This window comes from Aquarana catesbeiana, linkage group LG12, assembly GCF_042186555.1.
Source record: "Aquarana catesbeiana isolate 2022-GZ linkage group LG12, ASM4218655v1, whole genome shotgun sequence".
Lineage (NCBI taxonomy): Eukaryota > Metazoa > Chordata > Amphibia > Anura > Ranidae > Aquarana > Aquarana catesbeiana.
In genome coordinates this window covers 69,264,245-69,284,293 of record NC_133335.1, presented here as the reverse complement: position 1 = coordinate 69,284,293, position 20,049 = coordinate 69,264,245, and the positions used below count along the sequence as shown (strand labels likewise).

The window sequence follows — 20,049 nt, the reverse complement described above, 5'->3', positions numbered from 1 at the left end:
AGGTGTCCGTACTCGCTGATAAAAAAAAGAAAATTCTTACAAACCCCTATTCTTTTATTGAAAACTTATTCAAACCTTCTACAGCAAAACTACAAGGTGACTTTTAGATAGGACACTACCTGCCTGGAGTTTGCATATTCTCTCAGTGCCTGTGTGGGTTTCCTCCGGGTACTCCGGATTCCTCCCACACTCCAAAGACATGTTGGTAGGGTAATTGGATCCTAAATTGGCTCTACTATGTGTATGTATGAATGTGAGTCAAGCCGGGTACACACTATTCGTTTTTCGAGTTGAACGTAAAAAAAAACAAAAAAAAACTGTATAACTGCTGTACTAACCATGCAAGATTAAGTCAGCGATCCCCCCCCGCTGAGCTGTTGTGTCCTGGCAGGGGCACGCCCCCCCGCCAGCACACACAATCAGCGCTCTCTGCCACTGGCTGAGAGCGCTGATTGGGAATCAGGCCGAATGTCGGCCATTTTAATATTTTAACTGCCAAATGTCTCCCGACATTCTGCCCGTGTGTAAAGGGCCTAAGTTTACATCCTTGAGGGCAGGAACTTATATGAATGTACAATATACACTGACTATATTACCAAAAGTATTGGGATGCCTGGCTTTACACAACATGAACTTTAATGGCATCCCAGTCTTAGTCCGTAGGGTTTAATATTGAGTTGGCCCACCCTTTGCAGCTATAACAGCTTCAACTCTTCTGGGAAGGCTGTCCACAAGGTTTACAAGTGTGTCTATGGGAATGTTTGATCATTCTTCCAGAAGCGCATTTGAGGTCAGGAACTGATGTGGACGAGAAGGCCTGGCTCATAGTCTCTGCTCTAATTCATCCCAAAAGTGTTCTATCGGGTTGAGGTCAGGGCTCTGTGCAGGCCAGTGAAGTTCCTCCACCCCAAACTCGCTCATCCATGTCTTTATGGATCTTGCTTTGTGCACTGGTCCAAATCATTTGGTGGAGGGGGGATTATGGTATGAGGTTGTTTTTCAGGGGTTGGGCCTGGCCCCTACGGGCTAAGACTGGGATGGCATTAACTGCTTGCCGACCAGCCACTGTCATACTGCGGCAGGTTGGCACTGCAGATCGCCATTACTAGTAAAAAATAAATAAATAATAAAAATGCCATAAATCTATCCCCTATTTTGTAGATGCTATAACTTTTGTGCAAACCAATCAATATATGCTTATTGCGATTTTTTTACCAAAAATATGTAGAATACATATTGGCCTAAACTGATAAAGAAATTATTTTTTTTTGTTTGTTTTTTTTTAAATTTGGATATTTCTTATAGCAAAAAATATACACATATTTTATCTATCTATCTATCTATCTATATATATATATATATATATATATATATATATATATATATATATATATATATATATATATTTTTTTTTTTTTTTTTTTTTTAATTGTCGCTCTTTTTTTTGTTTATAGTGCAAAAAATAAAAACCGCAGAGGTGATTAAATACCACCAAAAGAAAGCTCTATGTGTGGGAAAAAAAGGGCATAAATTTTGTTTGGGTACAACGCACAACCGCGCAATTGTCAGCTAAAGCGATGCAGTGCCCGGCGCATGCCCAGATCGTCGTTCGATTCGCGGCACGCTATCTGTGCCATTTTCCTAACCACAGCATTCCGGGTATGTGTGTTCCATTGAGAATGATACAGCTAGCAAGGCTTGTGATACTGCTCCTTCCTCCTCAGCATCCTGGTTCACCCATGATCGCGCATGCGCAAGATTTCGGCAGGAGAACAGAAGAAGGGCGGAAATTACGTCCACAGAAAAGACTAAAGATGGCACAGCCGATTCCCGGCAGGGATGCACTGTCTCTCTACCCGGTTTTTGGCTCCCGCTGCTGTCAATCAAATCCAATGACGCGGGCGCCGGGGCCGAGTCATACATTAGGCGTCTATGGAGGCCGAATGCTGGACTCGGGAGCGCGCCCACAAGGTAACCCCCCTCGGGAGAACGCTTCTCCTAGGGGGTTATCTGTGGTGGGGAAGAGCTGCGAGAGCCATTGGGGGACCACAGAAGACGAAGATCGGGGCCACTCTGTGCAAAACGAGCCGCACAGTGGAGGTAAGTATGATATGTTTATTATTAAAAAAAAAAAAAGAAAAAAGCGAACCCTTACAATCACTTGAAGTGGTTAACGATCATGTGCGTATAAAGGCAGGCATCCCAATACTTTTGGTAATATAGTGTATATGTAAAGAGCTGTGTAATATGACAGCACTATGCAAGTACCTGTAATAAATAAAAAATAAATATGGGCTGGCCCGATGCACTATAGCCACGCAGCAGGCATTTTAATGGAAAAGATCTACGTTCGTCTTAACATGTGCTATTCCTCAAAATGCCTTTATGACATTTCCTTCCAATGCCTGACCCGTGTCCCTTGTACACATCACAATAAACAATCTGCTTCTGCGAATAGCTTGTCTCCCCGCCAAACCCCACATAACCTTCCCATGATGCAACGAGCGAAATTCCACTTCCATACATCTTCTTCTTTAACCAGAATTCTCTCCCTAATGTAAATATTTGCACTTCTCAGCTAGGATACTGATTTTTTTTTTTTTTTTCCGCTCCGGGGGCGATGTGACCAGAACGCGATATTATGTACACATGAATGTATACATAAAAATGTAAACACACAGTCCTCATATGCCTCCGACAATCCAATGTGTCTTTATGAAAAGGGAAAAACAGGCCGGCTCTGTAATTCCTGCTAAATGACATCTATACTTAATTTCATCTTCAATCTCGTCTGGTTTACATGAAGTGGAAAAACATCGAGTCCAAACACAAACCAGTTATGATATTTATTCCACTGAGACTATTTTTAGTTAACACCGAGCACAGCATACTGTACAGAGGTTACACAGATCCAAAGGCGTCTGATAGAGAAGGGCCAGCCGTCTATGCCTTCATCCTCACGTTCCCCGGTCATTTTGATTATATGGCCATCTCCTTGTTTATTAACCCCCCCCATGTGTCCACCAAAAAGAAAGCGTGCAAACACTCAGGACTAAAGACAGCCACAGACAGTTCAAATCTCGGCCAGGACTAAAGACAGCCACACTCAGGACTAAAGACAGCCACACTCAGGACTAAAGACAGCCACACTCAGGACTAAAGACAGCCACACTCAGGACTAAAGACAGCCACACTCAGGACTAAAGACAGCCACACTCAGGACTAAAGACAGCCACACTCAGGACTAAAGACAGCCACACTCAGGACTAAAGACAGCCACACTCAGGACTAAAGACAGCCACACTCAGGACTAAAGACAGCCACACTCAGGACTAAAGACAGCCACACTCAGGACTAAAGACAGCCACACTCAGGACTAAAGACAGCCACACTCAGGACTAAAGACAGCCACACTCAGGACTAAAGACAGCCACACTCAGGACTAAAGACAGCCACACTCAGGACTAAAGACAGCCACAGACAGTTCAAATCTCGGCCAGTTCAGCAGGAACCAACCAAGGTTCGAACCATGTATGAGCAGCCTGAATGTACCCAATTTGATTAAATCGATCAACTTGGGTAAAACCAACCTGTCAGGAGGAATTAAAGATGGTAGGTATTTCTCACATGAAGAATTTTAGAGGAATAGGGTCCTCCCTTAATTAAACATGGGGGTGGGGGGGGGGGGGTTATTTCCCTACGTTAAACACAGGGTGGTTTTTATTTTATTTTTTAAAATTTTTTTAGACACAATCTCTCTCCTGCCCACACTCCCTTTTCCATGAGAGAGGTAGGATATAAGGCGGGGGAGGGGGGTTCTTATTTAAAAGCAAAGGAAAAGAGGAGGAAAATAATTTTTTTTTCTTTTCTTCTTTGTTGTTGTTTTATGGGTGTTTTTTGTAAATAAGTAGAATAAAAGAGGTATGGTAGAACATATAAACTGTATTATGTAGAAGCGATAAGGCATATTGGTTGATACCGGTCAAAGTGCTCCTAAATGGAGATGCTTGTTTTGATACGAGGAAGAGGAGGAAAATAAATAATTTTATTTTTTTTTCCTTTTCTTCTTTGTTGTTGTTTTATGGGTGTTTTTTGTAAATAGGTAGAATAAAAGTATTTTACACGTGAATATTGCTAGCGGGGGGAGGGGGTGTGGGGGGGGGGCTTGGGGCATGTTGGTTGCCCCCTGCCGGGAGAACACAATGGCTCCACAGGAGGGATTCTGCCGACACCCCCCCCCCCCCCCATCAACACTAGCTGTGTTGATGAGGGGATTCAAGCGATTTTCTTTCCTGCAACCAGTTGTGGAAAGAAATTCACTCGGTCTATGGCCGGCCTAATGCCTATTACGCACGATCAGTAAATCGGCTGAAAAATATCGCTTTCAAAGCGATTGTACGATAATCTGATCGTTAGTACGCAGCTTTCAAGAGCCGATTACAACAGTTCATCCAAAATTATCTGAAGGGACAAACACGAAAAATTGTCTCGTACAATACCAGATGGTACAATTTTCGTTTAACCCCTTCAGCCCTGGAGGGATTTGCCCCCTTAATGACAAGGCCATTTTTTTTTTTTGTGATACGGCGCTGCGTCACTTTAACTGACAAATGGTCTTGCAACGCTGTACCTAAACAAAATGTATGTCCTTTTTTTCCCCACAAATAGAGCTTTCTTTTGGTGGTATTTGATCACCTCTGCGGTTTTTATTTTTTGCGCTATAAACAGAAAAAGAGCGACAATTTTGAAAAAAAAAAAAAAAAAACAGAAAAAAACAAAACAAAACATTTTTTTACTTTCTGGTATAAAACATCTCCAAAGAAAAAAATGTAAAAAAAAAAAAAACAAAAAAAACTAATTTATCAGTTTAGGCCGATATGTAGTCTGCTAGATATTTTTGGTAAAAAAAAAAAAAAAAACACAATAAGCATATATTGATTGGTTTGCGCAAAAGTTATTGCGTCTACAAGATAGGGGATAGATTTATGTCATTTTTTTTTTTTTTTGTACTAATAATGGCGGGGATCAGTGATTTTTAGCGGGACTGCAACATTGCAGTGGAGAGATCGGACACTTAGCTGACATTTTTGACACTTTTTTGGGAACCAGTGGCATTATTACAGTAATCAGTGCTAAAAATATGCACGGTTATTGTACTAATGACACTGGCAGGGAAGGGGTTAATATCAGGGGCGATCAAGCGGTTAAATGTGTTCCCTGCAGGTGTTTGGGGGACTGTGTGATTGGGGAAACACACAGATCCATCTTCCTGCTTAGCAGAAAGACAGGATCTGTGTGATCTCCCCCTGTCAGAACAGCGATCTGCCTTGTTTACATCGAGTCCACTGGACCCGCTAATTGGCCAGCGGGGGGAGCCAATGGGAATGCGCACATGCCCACAATAGCGAGTTCCCGAGCCGACATACAGGTACGGCGAGTCGCGGGATTGTGCCACCTTGCTGCAGTATAATGATCGCGGATGATCGGCAAGTGGCTAATCAGTTCAGTATTTATCAAAAAGGAAGACCAAGACACATATGCTCGGAAATGAAAGAATACATTACAAATTACATCACTTCCGAAGTTGTAGGAGAATTTTCGTAACTTTAGTAACCTCCTAAGGCGGTTGTATACCCCGCTTGAACATTTTTACCTACAGGTAAGCCTAAGGCTTACCTGTAGTTAAAATGAATATCTCCTAAACCTACACTGTTTTTAGGAGATATTCGCCCTGCATACAGCCGCTGATGGCGGCGCATGCGCAGTGAAGGTCCGGCGTACCGTGCCGGAACAGAAGACTCCCGCGCGCATACGTGACGTCATTGCAGCTTCGGCCACTTACAGCGCCGGAGCCCGCGACCCCCGGAGGAAACGGCAAGGCAACATGTCAGCCCTCTCAGCACTGACCGGGTCGGGCTGCGGGAGCTTCATTCTAAGGTAAGTATTTCATAATGTGCTAGTATGCGATGCATACTAGCATATTCTGCCATTGCCTTGCAGGGGTTTTTTTTTTTTTCTTCAGTGGTCGTCTACTGCTTTAATTCATGAGACTAGCATGTAAAAAAAAAAAAAAATAAGATAATTTGTCCGATATTCTCATCGTTTGTACAAGGCTTAAAGGAGAAGTATGGGAATGTTTTTTTTTCCCAGAATCATACTTACCTAGGTGGATGAACCATCGGTCCACCTCCCAGCTTTAACACTGGGAACCGAGCAATCAAACAACGCCGATCGCACAGTTCTCAGAGCTCCCTCACTGGAGCTCTGTGCTGTAGAGGGGGCGGGAGCGACTGGCTCAGGCTCTCAGCGGCTCGCTGAGAGGCTGAGCTGGGTGCCGATCCGGGCATGTTGGCGGATCCTGACCATATGGTCGCAATCTTTCCTGACCCTGGACCGGCTCTGTGACTTCAGCCTGCTGTCTGCTGAAAATGGGTCACAGGAGTGCAGAACGGACTGCACTCCTTTGATCCACAGATGTACAGCCAAACGAGCTTTGGCTGTACTTCTCCTTTAAGCGTGGAGAGTTAGCTAAACAAAGCACTTTCAAATAAGAATGGAGATAATGCTCCCAAGAACATAATCAACGGAGAGGCTTTCAGAATTGGAGTTTCTTAAAATGGCCATACACTAGTAGATTTTCTACAACCATTTGTACAAACATTCACACAAAAAACTCTACACTAGTAGATTTTAGAACGACCATTTGTACAAACTGACGCACAAAAAATTCTCAGTTCATTTGATGATGTGACGAATGTTGTTTGAAAAAAAAAAAAAAAAAAATCGATATTAACATTGCTATGCACCCCTCAATATTTCTTATGAAAGGTAGATTTCCATAGGTGTAGACATAGTAGGAGACTGACGTGGTCACCCAAACATCAGATTAAGGCTACTTTTACACTGGGGCCGCCCGAGCATTAGCGCTAAAGCATGGCTTGTTTTAGCAGTGGTTTAGGGTTTAGCATTCATTTCAATGGGCAGGGCGTTTTGGGAACGCTGTATACAGCGCTCCCAAACCGCCCCAAAGATGCTGCTTGCAGGACTTTTCCTAACGTCCCGCAAGCGCACCGTCCCAGTGTGAAAGCACTCGGGCTCTCATATTCGGGCAGCATGGGAGGCAGTTTTCAGGTGCTTTACATGCGCTATTTCTAGCGCTAAAATGCCTGAAGACTGTCTCAGTGTGAAAGGGGTCTTATACACAGAAATTCATCTTTGAATTACAAATAATTTTCAAGAGGTGACCTGAAAACATGATAAACACCATATGACAAATGAGAATCTTACCTTGCTGATGGCAGTCAGGACAGTAGCATAAGATACCATCTGCAAAAGAAATAGCTCAACTTAGTCTCTACAGATTAACAAGGATCAAAAAGACATACAACTACTCAAAGTGAATCTGTAACCAGGCCATAGCACCAGGAAGATATTAATTCTTGAACATCACAACAAAAGAGCTGAAGTCATCCAAGTCTCAGTAGCTCAGCACACTCTGCTCCCCCCTCTCAGCAGTGATTCGGTAGCCTTCCATTCCAGCTTTCTACTCTAAAATTCCCTGGCACCTAACCCGTGAACCTTCGGTATATGATGTGCCATACTTAGATCTCAGCAGTCTATAGTGAGAACACTGATTAAGCCAGGGGTAGGATCTACTTGAACAACAATGATGAAGTCAAAGATCACCGGGTACAGTGTCCTTTTGTTAGGGCTAGTTCACACCAGAATGTGATGCCAGAGAGGCATGTTCCATGTGTGTTTCCTGCATAGTGTTCAAAACGCTCTGCCTTTGTGATCTACTGTGGGTGATGATACATGGTTAACCCCAAAATAAAGCCCAAACGCAGCGGACACAAAAAAAAAGTCTTACAAGAGGGATCAGGAGTGCATTATGCTCAGAAGGCAGGGATCAGGAGTGGGTTACGCTCAGAAGGCAGGGATCAGGAGTGGGTTACGCTCAGAAGGCAGGGATCAGGAGTGGGATACGCTCAGAAGGCAGGGATCAGGAGTGGGTTACGCTCAGAAGGCAGGGATCAGGAGTGGGATACGCTCAGAAGGCAGGGATCAGGAGTGGGATACGCTCAGAAGGCAGGGATCAGGAGTGGGTTACGCTCAGAAGGCAGGGATCAGGAGTGGGATACGCTCAGAAGGCAGGGATCAGGAGTGCGTTACGCTCAGAAGGCAGGGATCAGGAGTGCGTTACGCTCAGAAGGCAGGGATCAGGAGTGCCTTATGCTTAGAATGCAGGGATCAGCAGTGTGTTATGCTCAAAATGCAGGGATCAGGAGTGCTTTATGCTCAAAATGCAGGGATCAAAGATCAGGAGTGCGTCATGCTCAGAATGCAGGGATTGGGGGGCGGGGTGATGTCCAGGGTGGTAGAGGACACTGCTATGGGGGTGGCACATCACCCCCCCCCATACACACACAAAGTGTCCTCTCCCCCCACCCCTCCTATAGCATCCTACCTGTGCACACAGGAGACCGAGGAGCATCACAGTTCTGTACAGGGGGCAGGAGCAGGCAGAATGACTTTAAATATGAACAAGCTGGTAAATGGTTGCTTAGGACCTATCAACCAATCACCTGTGGGTTAACTTGTAAAGTTAACTTGGCCAGCTCCTGCCCTGCCCTCTTTCCTGAGCTGTGTTGGCTCTCGCTCTCCGCTGTTCACAGGCTGGGGGGAGGGAGAGAGAATAACTGAAGGCACGGCGGAGGAGGCTGAGGGCGGAAAGAGAAGGACCGGCACTAGCAGTATCAGCGGCAGAGACCTGTTCCCGGTCTACCTGTGACCTACCCGTGGTGGACAGGTAGCCCACGATCGACAGGTAGCCCACGATCGACAGGTTGCCGACCCCGGCATTAGGCATCTCTACTAGCCTCATGTAATATGTTCCCAGTGTCCCACTGCAGTCATCCCCAGCCACAAATGTAGCATGTCCACACTCTGACCCTCATCTCCTTTATTAGGTCTGCCGTTTCTGACAGTCCTCTCAAGCATTACATATATTGAACATTATGTGCGGCCCTTTGGTGATGTCAGGGGACGCATTTAAGGCCCCCTTTAGCTCATGAGTTGACAACCGCTGATCTATGGTAAACCCATAGCAGGAGCTCAGGAAAGGGGTGAGATGAGATGCCAAGGGAACAACCTGGATGGCTTCTGTGCTTTTGCTGTGAACCCTAAAGATTAAAATCCAGAGTGCAACCAGCTACAGAGAACAAAGGCTTGTTTTAAGGAAGTCATCCCGCTTTGTACTTCTTTGCATTCCAAGTCTGATAGCATATTTTGCTCGTTATCCTATGCTTCTGGGTGTAATAAAATAAAAGCAGAGATCTCGAGGGTAGGAGCGCACCCTTCTCCCCTATTCCCGACAACACTCTACTAAGGAGGCAGACCTTTTGATTGACAGCACTGGTCTCCCTCTGCTTTCCTAAGACAATTGCAGTCACAGGTATGAACAAAGGCATGCTCACTCCAGAGCTCTGCCTGTGCTACTGTTTAGACATATCCGCTCTGTACATATGCATTATTGAGGGGTACACACAAGAAGTTATTTTTATTCAACCCAGCGGGCTGAACGAAGAAAAACTGACAGTTCACTGTACTAACACAAAAGGTGTTAGTGCGGCGCTCTCCCACGCTGTGCTATTGTATTCTGACACACTGATCAGGGTTGATCGGATGCTTGTTTTGCAGAATTTCCCCGTTCAACAGAGACCAGCTTCTGTAGAACAGAGAGCTGTACACACGGGGTGAAAGTTGGCCTTTTCCTGCCAAACCAACCGTTTTCAGACTATGTGTACCCAGCTTAAGAGAGGCTGGGTTAGCAGAAAGAGCTCACTATACTTGGGGGTATTGGAAACGTTGAAAGGTAGCGGAGAAAAACATCCATCAACGGTCGCTGGTCCTTGGTTCTGAATATGAATCTGTTCAGTTTTGCATTGAACCTGGACGCCAGAAGATCCACATCCAGGGTTCCCCACCTTCTGTAAAGTTCTTCAAACACTTCTAGGTGAAGAGCCCACTTCTCTGGAGTCAGTAGCTAGACGGCTGAGAAAATTACCCTGCCAATTTTCCACGCTGGGTAAGACAGCATGAAGTTCCTCTTAAGACAGGATTACTCCTGAGCAGCCCAACATTTGATGCCTCCCATCACTGCTATGGCATTGTCCAACTGAACCCTTACAGGGAGACCCCCCAGCTGTTCCAACCAATTCCAGGATATTGAGGGGCAACAACCTCTCCTGTGGTGACCAAGTCCCCTAGACAGAGAGATTGTCCAGAACTCCACCTTAACCCACCAGGCTGGTTCTGACATTAGGACCCTCCAAGGACAGAGGGAGGGACAATTTTCCCATCTCCAGCATTTGCAAAGAGATCCACCACTCCAGAGAGTCTTCTGGGTATAACTGCATTGGGGAGTCCAATTACTGTGTCCTCCATCCCATGTCAACAAGAAATTCAGTTGGAGAGACCTGGGCAAAAGGGACTACCTCGAAGAAGGATACCAGCTTTCCCAGAACCTGTAAGCAAAGCCGAATAGAGGGTTTTGTCAGAGTTTGAAGCAACTCCACCTGAGTTCTCAGAGCAAGGCATTTGTCCTGGGGTAGGATCACTCTCGATTGGCTCATTTCCAGCATCAGACCTAAAGACTCTGGTTTGGGACTAAAGCAGCCCTTTTGTATGTTCAGCACCTTTCAATTTAAATTGAACCCCATAAGTGGAGCAGACTGAATATACGGAGTACGAATAAGCACCAAGACAGATGCCATTACCTTGATGAATACTCTGGGAGTAATGAACAAGGCTGAACAAGAGAGCCACAAACTGAAAGTGCCAGTCTTCCAACACAAAATGTAGGAACCTTTAGTGAAGTAGGAAAATTGAGGTGCACAGATAGGCATCCTAGATATCCACCAATGGCAGAAAATGTCCTTGCTGGAGGGTGGCAATCGCTGATTGCACCAAAATCTTGGCAAACTAGCTAAAGTAGCTATATCTGTGTAGCGACTACACAGACTTGACCATTACTTAAGAAACTAGCAAAAAAATGATGCTATGTCTAACTGAGAGGGGTCATTTTTTTGCCAGTGTCCAATTACCTGAAGGTGGCAGCATAACCCTATCCTATTGGACATGAAGATACAGTGTTGTCCTGGGATGTATGATAAAGAAATATTATTTTTTTTATCCCACAAAAGATTGTGGTTTGCAAAAAAAAATTATTATATTTAATTTGTAAAGTGTTATGAGAGTAAAGCTTATTTACTGCTTAAGAATGTCCATAGCCACAGGTAATTTTGATTTATAGGAAAACAATAATTTTACATCAGCTTTATTTAAAATATATTACATAAACTGAATCAGTTTCACACATAAAAATATTGTTGTCGTTAGCACCTGGTGATCCCGCCAGTAACAAACTTCCTGCCCTAGAGTGACCATGTTCACCCATTGTACTGTATCTATGGAGGAGCAGTGTTGTCACCCTAGGACAGCAAATGTACTAGGACTACAGACTACACTACACTCCTCCCCATTGACTCCTCTCCATAAAACAAGATGGATGTGTTCTGTTTACAGAGTTGAACTGGGTAAACGCCACTACATAGCGTATGGGACCTTGCAGGACTCTGGATTTCTGGCAGAACCAGGTACTTTTTTTGCACTTATAGTGATATATATATATATATATATATATATATATATATATATATATATATATATATATATATATATATATAAAAAACAAAATGTTATATTCAAAGCGGTATATTTAAAGTAACCCTGTCATGAGAAAGGTACAGGATCTGCCACTGTTGACCTTCTTCTAAAAATGCTTGCTGCCTGGTTGTGTCTGGCATCAATACTTTTTGTGCCACTGATTTGTAACATACATAAAGTAAGTGACTATCACAATTACTTTTCTTGATACAAGAACACAAGAAGAAAAATTGAAGCCAGTGCATTGAAGGAGATCTATTGTCACCGCATACACTTTCATTTTACAACATCAGCACTGTGATACCAATAAAAACAACAATTATTACTGACAATCCAGTATAAGTTTAAAGTTGTCCTCTATGTTGTGAGTTCTGCCTGTCTGCTGACCATCTCTTTCCACAACTTCCTGGATTCCCTGCATGCTTTGCAGCTTCTCCTCTGCTGTTTACTTTGAATTTCTAAGGACTACATATCCTATGGTACCACGTATCCGCATATCCAGTGATTAGAGACAGATGATTGGTCCTGGAAGCAATCTGTCTATGTCCAGGGCCAATTATCTGTTCTTAACCGCAGGTACAGATACAGTGCGAACAGCCGGGGGTCCAATAAGGTTGTCATTGCTTTGTACTGGTTTCCTGACCACAGCAGTTTGCAACCAATTGTGAGTCAAGCTGCAGGAATCTGCTAATGGCCCTAACAGCAAGCATGAATAAGGCCTACTAATAATCTCCAAGGTAACAGCGTTCAGACGTGCTGAATATATTCAGCTGATTGTTACTGTTTCCACTCAAGTGGATACCTCTAGTATGTTATCTCTACTGGTCAACCTTCCCACTTGAAGCTCCCATGTTTTGTTAGCATATGTCTGATGGCTGGATCACACCCAAATGGCCGTCTACCCTCCAGTGTGTAATTACCACCTTTAAGACCTGTGCTGAAAGACATATGTTAGCATTACCATACAAGTCTATAGGAATGCAAAACCTGCTTGAAGCAGTGGGTGGTCCGATTAAATCTGTCTGAAAAATGGACAGTCGGACCCGATCTGGTCCACTATTGTGAAAGGGGCCTAAGTGATGCCAAAGACTAATAACTTGAACCTGTAAAAACATTCAACAGAACTGATCTAATGAGTTTTAGAAGAAAAACTTGGTTACATCGACATGTAAACTAATTATTCTTAAACTGTTCAATGCAATGATAAGATGATTACATCACATACCTGAGAGTTGATAGCATACTTGAGGTAAGACAATATCAGAGGGTTGGGTGCTGGTCCAATCATGGCCTGGTCCAAAAGTGCTTCTGCAGAAGAATAACAATTAAATAAGAATGGCAGAACCTTGAAAATGTTCTACCACTGAGCAGGAATGTCCAACAGTTTATAAAAGGTAATTTTTTTTTTTTTTTTTTTTTAGGAATCATACTTACATCGGTCCGATGCTGCATCTGTCCCCTGGTGCCTCTACACCGAGACCCGAGCGATCGAACACTGTCAATCGCTCGGTTTTTAGAGCTCCTCGAGCAGAGAGCTGTAGACTGTCAGTCACAGCTTTTTACTCTTCCCCCTCCTCGCTCATTGGAGTGCTGGGCTGTAGAGGGAGCGGCCGCTCAGTCCAAGCACCTGGCGGATTCAGACTTTATTGTGGGGATGACATGGTGTATGGACTGACTTCTGTGAGGTCGGCAGAGAGTGGACTTCAGCCCACTCTCTGCTGAAAACGGGTCACAGGAGTGCAAAACGAACTTCACTCCTGCGATCCATAGCTGAAGTCCAGCCAAACGAGCTTTAGCTTTACTTCTTTAATACACAGTGGCTAAATGTTTAGCACATCCGCCTAGCAGCACTAGGGTCATCAGTTCGTACCCCAACCACGGCACTACCTGCACAGAGTTTGTATATTCTCCCTGTGCATGTGTGGGTTTCCTCTGGGTACTTTGATTTCCACCCACACTCCAAAGACATGCTGGTAGGCCAATTGGCTCTTGTCTATATTGGCCCTAGTATGTATGAATGTGGGATAGGCATCTTAGATTGTAAGCTCCTTGAGGGTAGGGACTAATGTGAATGTATACTATACTGTAAAGCGCTGTGTAAATTGATGGTGCTACAGTATATAAGTACCTGTAATAAATAAATAAATAATGCTAATGCAAATTTCTCATATTGTTTACTGAGGAGTACCAATTGACCTCCGAGACATCTTTGCTATAAGAGGATGGCCATTATAAAGCTACTTTACCTATATAATATGCCTCCCTATTAGGGACTTAATCTGTTTTAAGGTCTAGCACAGAGGTCTCCAAACTGCGGCCTTTTGCTTGCTTTTATCTGGCCTTTGGGGCACTATTTCATTGACTGACACCAATGATGGGGCACTATTCCTACCAATGACATCAACAATGGGGCCCAATAACACCAATGATGGGGCACAATTCCTCACCCTGACACCAAAGATGAGGCAATGTTTGCTCTGATACTGGGACATTTTCTATTTCTGATGGCCACAGTCCGGCCAACCCTAAAGTCTGAAGGACAGTACACTGGCTCTTGGCGTAGACAGTTTGGAGACCCCTGCTCTAGCAGAAGGCAAAAGCTCAAGGCCCGTCCTTGGGCTATAAATCACCACTGTATTATAAATGCAGCTTACACAGATGTGAGCTCAAAGTTGAGTCCTAGTCTGCAAGCACAAGCTACAACAGTGATGGTCAACTTAAATACATTAGAGGGCCTCATGTGTGGCCCCGGAAGCATCTAGTAGGGTCACTAGCAGTGGTTCTTGTGTTTCGAAATGCATTACTTTAAGTTAGGTGATAATGCACCACAATGTGTGAAAATTTTAGTCCTGCTGCATTTTTTTTTCAATCCACACTGAAGACAAAGTTGGAGTGATCATTGGTGTCAGTGATCACAATAATTACCCCTCATGCACTGCTAGTGAAATTTAATACCCCCCTACTGGTGGTCAATGCAGTCGCAGTGAAATTTAACTTCACCTACGGTACAGTTTATTTCAGTGCTGGGTGCTGAAATGGAAAGAGTGTTTTAGCACCCGGCACCCCACTGCCACTCTGTAAAGGGGTGCCCAACAAGTGGCGTCCCAAGGTCATGGCTGGCTGCACACAGAGGGCTGATCGCTGGGCGCCACTGAACTAGAACTTCAATTGTGTAGACATTTGTTTCGCACTCAAAGCCTTATTGAAGTTCATGTCAGCTGCCAATAACCAAGGATAAGTGGGGTAAATGCACTAACTGCATGCATCCTTCCCTTTCCATGTAAAACTGGTGGGCCAGCCAGGATAGCGAGGTTCTCTGACTTGTCTACATTTGAGATGTGCAATTTATTGCTTAAAGCATAACTTCTGGCAGATATAAAAGGCACATGTAATTCAGCTTTGTACTAGTCTCAGTAAGTCTGTTTTTGAAAAGTACAAGTTCTCCTTCAAATGTAGCAGTTTAGAGGGTTGAGACAAACCATTTACCACTGATGGATGCTTACAATGATCAGTTTTTATTTATTCATGAAAACCTTTATTCCAAAAGAAAAAAAAAAACTGTTGCTGTAACTGCAGTGTGAGTTGAAAGTTTGACTTTAATTTGTAGTTGTAACTAAATCTAACACTATCCTTCCCCCAGATTAACAATGCTACTGTCCAAATGTGCACCCTGTGCTCATTCATCCAGAGTGGGGGCACTCTAATACAAGAGGAGGTGTGTCCCTGACCAGATCACGAGGTGAAAAAAGAAAAAAAAAAAAAAAAAGCGTAAAAATCAGTGCGATTAAAAATGCATTGATTACTGTAAAAATGTCACTGGCAGTGAAGGGGTTAACACTAGGGGGCGGTGAAGGGGTTAACTATGTTCCCTGGGAGGTGATTCTAACTGAAGGGGGAGGGACTAACTACAAGAAGTGACAGATCATGGTTCCAAGCTAATAGGAACACACAATCTGTCACTCCTGTCAGAACAGAACAGGGACGTGTGTGTTTACACACACGTCCCTGTTCTGCGTCTCCTGGTCACGATCGCTCGTGGCTGGCAGTCATCGCAACCGTCGGCCACGAGCACCGGCACCCCCGCTGTGCAGCGGGCGCGCACGCCTGCTATCCGGACCTCGCGAGATCACATACAGTAACGTGGTTTCGCGCAGGGGAGCCAGCCTGCCGCAGTGAAACTGCGGCGGCTAGTCCGGAAGCGGTTAATATGTATATTTGCCAGTTAAACATAACCACAATCCTTTTCCCAAATTTCCTGATTGCCACAATCTGACTATTACTGCCAAGCATGCACTTAGTTTAGTGGGGTTTTTTTCTTTTTTAAATTGGCACCAGGGACAGTACTTACATTAACACCAAGTTTACTTTAAGTAGCATGTTACACCCATATTCAGGGTGTAAGGCTGGCCATACATTATACAATCTTCCTTTATATTTGCCAAAACCATTAAAGTGGTTGTAAACCCTTGTTTACAACTTTATGTTACAGGTAAGCCTATATTAAGGCTTACCTATAGCTAACAAGGATATCTCCTAAACCTGCACGGTTTAGGAGATATCCCTGTATTTGCATGTGCCGACGTCATGCGGCACATGCGCACTTAAGACAACTGAAGCAATGGCGCTATACGTCGTTGCTTCAGTTGTACTGTACCATTCCCGCGTGCATGTGCGGAGTGACATCATCGCGGCTCCGACTAATCACAGCGCCGGAGCCGCGATACCCAGAAGTCACTCCGGGACAACATGTCAGAGGGGGAGACGTGGACCGATGCGGGGGCTTCGATCTGAGGTAAGTAATACATAATTAGCTAGTATGCTATGCATGCTAGCTAATTATACCTTTGTCTTGCAGGTTTTTTGCTTTTTCGTTTTTTTGCTGAGGGTTTACTTCCTCTTTAAATGTAAAAAGGTCAAACCTAAACACTTTCAATTTGTATGTAAACAGGCAGGCCCTTGCACTACATAAGGGTAAATCTAAAGGAAATTGAATAAGAACATTGTATAAATGCAGGGATCGACAAATTCCAGCTGCCAGGTCCTGGTGCCTGCTTAGACCATCCCCCCACTATGTATCCCAGGCTCCGTTTGCCCACCTTCGGGCCTGGGACCGGCATAGTGGTGCCGCCAGGAAGAGGAGAGCGGACACGTCTTTTCTCCTCCCCTTCTTGTTGCTGACCAGAAAGTGACGTGTACCCTTCGCTTCAGGGTCCCCATTGACAGTTTCCCCGCCCGTTAAGACCGGGAAAGAATGTAATGTAGTGCGATGTGCATTGGATTACATTCAAGGGAGACATCCAGGGTCTTTTGGACCTTGGATGTCTCATTAACCACTTGCCTAACGGGACTTTAACCCCCTTCCTGCCCAGGGCAATTTTCAGCTTTCAGCGCTCTCACACTTTGAATGACAATTGCCCGGTCATGCTACACTGTACCCATGTGAAATATTTAGAATTTTTTTCATACAAATAGAGCTTTCTTTTGGTGGTATTTAATCCCCACTGTTTTTTTCTATATTTTGCTAAACAAACAAAAAAAGACCAAAAATTTTGAAAAAAAAAAAAAACTAAAATCTAGTGGAACCAATTGCCTTCAGAAGTCACCTAATTAGTAAAAGAAGTCCACCTGTGTAATTTAATCTCAGTATCAATGCAGCTGTTCTGTGAAGCCCTCAGAGGTGTGTTAGAGAACCTTAGTGAACAAACAGCATCATGAAGGCCAAGGAACACACCAGACAGGTCAGGGATAAAGTTGTGGAGAAGTTTAAAGCAGGGTTAGGTTATAAAAAATATGCCAAGCTTTGAACATCTCACAGAGCACTGTTCAATGGAAAATTGAAAAAATGGAAAGAGTATGGCACAACTGCAAACCTACCAAGACATGACCGTCCACCTAAAGGGACAGGCCGGGCAAGGAGAGCATTAATCAGAGAAGCAGCCAAGAGGCCCATGGTAACTCTGAAGGAGCTGCAGAGATCCACAGCTCAGGTGGGAGAATCTGCCCACAGGACAACTATTAGTCGTGCACTCCACAAATCTGGCCTTTATGGAAAAGAGGCAAGAAGAAAGCCAAGGTTAAAAGAAAGGCATAAGAAGTCCTGTTTGCAGTTTGCGAGAAGCCATGTGGGATACACAGTAAACATGTGGAAGAAGGTGCTCTGGTCAGATGAGACCAAAATGTAACTTTTTGGCCTAAAAGCAAAACGCTATGTGTGGCCAAAAACTAATACTGTACATCACCCTGAACACACCATCCCAACCGTGATACATGGTGGTGGCAGCATCACGTTGTGGTGATGCTTTTTTTACCAGGGACAGGGAAGCTGGTCAGAGTTGATGGGAAGATGGATGGAGCCAAATACAGGGCAATCTTAGAAGAAAACCTGTTAGAGTCTGCAAAAGACTTGAGACCGGGGCGGGGTTCACCTTCCAGCAGGACAATGACCCTAAACATACAGCCAGAGCTACAATGGAATGGTTTAGATCAAAGCATATTCATGTGTTAGAATGGCCCAGTCAAAGTCCAGACCTAAATCCAGTTGAGAATCTGTAGCAAGACTTGGAAATTGCTGTTCACAGATGCTCCCCATCCAGTCTGACAGAGCTTGAGCTATTTTGCAAAGAAGAATGGGCAAACATGTCACTCTCTAGATGTGCAAAGCTGGTAGAGACATCCCCAAAAAGACTTGCAGCTGTAATTACAGTGAAAGGTGGTTCTACAAGGTATTGACTCCTTCCACTTTCCTTCTATTTCACAATTATGTGCCACTTTGTGTTGGTCTATCACATAAAATTCCAACAAAATACATTTCTTTTTGGCTGTAACGTGACAAAATGTGCAAAATTTCAAGGGATATGAATACTTTTTCAAGGCACTGTACCTGTACACACAAATACTAAGCTGCTCTGATGGGCAAAGCCCCACAACTTCCTGCTAGCATTGGAGGTGCCTCACGGACCTCCAAAACATTGCTATTGGTCCATCATTATGACGAGATGCTTCAGACTGTGGCTTCATGCACATGGCCGTACAGGGGTCATACAGGGTGCAGAGCCTGCATACTGATATTCCCAGGACCTGCTGCCACCAAGTATAGCCACCTGTTAAGATGCAATAGAAGAGGCTGCTCTATGTGCTTGTGAGCCAGGGCTGGTAAAGCACTTGCATGCGCAGTGGCATATGCTCCGTGAGTACTCTATTCAGAGCATACATTAGTACATATGGGGGTGCTTTAGGCAATACTTTTTTACCCCATACTTTTCTATTGCATCTCAATTAGCGTCTGTACACGGTGATGTGGGTCAATGAAACCCCCAATATGCAGGTCTTGCACAAACCTGTGCATAAGGCCTAACAGTAATATACCCATGGAGCAGTGGGCAGGCAACCATACCACATGAAAGTAAACTTTTGTACGTCACAATTGTCCAGCATTCAGGTATAAGGGCAGAACCCAGAGGCTTCTGCAGCTACATGCACTTCAAAGCACCTGCTGCTATCCTAATAGAGGTCAGTGAGTGGCACCTTGTAAAAGAGAAAGCAAAGTACTTATTTGTCCTGTGGGCAACAATGGAAATCTTCATTCACTATAGAACTCTGAGACGTGTTAACATGTCCAAACGCTCTTAAACAGAGGCAAAAGTTTGTTTGCTGCCTGCCGCACAGGCAAGTTATTTACCTATTCTCTTACAGGGTGGTATTTACAGAGTTCCGTTAGGATGGTGAGAGGGTTTTAACTCTTCTGGAATGACCAAAAGGTGAATTATCAGTTCTGGATACATTCAACTGAAGTGCAATATTGAACCTTTGCGGTCGGCTGACTTTCAGTTTAACTGACCTGCTAGGTTCAAGATGTCCCATGTTACTCCTTTGGGAAAGAATCTCTTCATATTGATAGCCCATTGGTAATCGCTCCATCTCTCCTTCCAGGCCTGCAGGATGGCCTGCTTCAGATTCATTAACTTCATGGTTCAGACCTGTTGAAGGAAAAAATATCTAATGTTACATCCATACATAAGTTTAAACAATCTTAAATCATGGTTTACCCCGGTTCTTCTATTTTCTAAACCCGAGGTGGTGCGTAAAAAGTAAACACCTAACCACCTCACAATCAGCCGAAGCCGATGACCGAGTACTAGATGAGGGGCTCTCCCAAAGAGAGACCCCCTCAGTTCAGGGGAGAAGGGAACCTAATGACCACAAATCCTCCCCTTAGACTTCAGGGTAGGCCCAAGGATCCACACCTTCCATCCTAGTGAGAAAAAAAACAGACAAAATTGCAAGTGATAAAATAGTGAGAAAAAATAAATAGCGTAGGTGCAA

At 44.2% G+C, this 20,049-nt stretch overlaps 1 protein-coding gene across 1 annotated transcript in view; it reads right to left on the bottom strand.

The window, feature by feature from the left end:
* Positions 1-19,703, bottom strand: part of MED24 (mediator complex subunit 24) — a 129,483-nt gene extending 109,780 nt beyond the window's left edge. The window contains exons 1-3 of the mRNA XM_073608012.1: positions 19,565-19,703; positions 12,953-13,035; positions 7,288-7,326 (exon numbers count right to left, since the gene is read on the bottom strand). Coding sequence (XP_073464113.1) covers positions 7,288-7,326; positions 12,953-13,035; positions 19,565-19,694 — 252 coding nt within the window. The 5' untranslated portion in view covers positions 19,695-19,703. The remainder of the gene's footprint in view (positions 1-7,287; positions 7,327-12,952; positions 13,036-19,564) is intronic.
* Between the last annotated feature and the right edge of the window lie 346 nt (positions 19,704-20,049).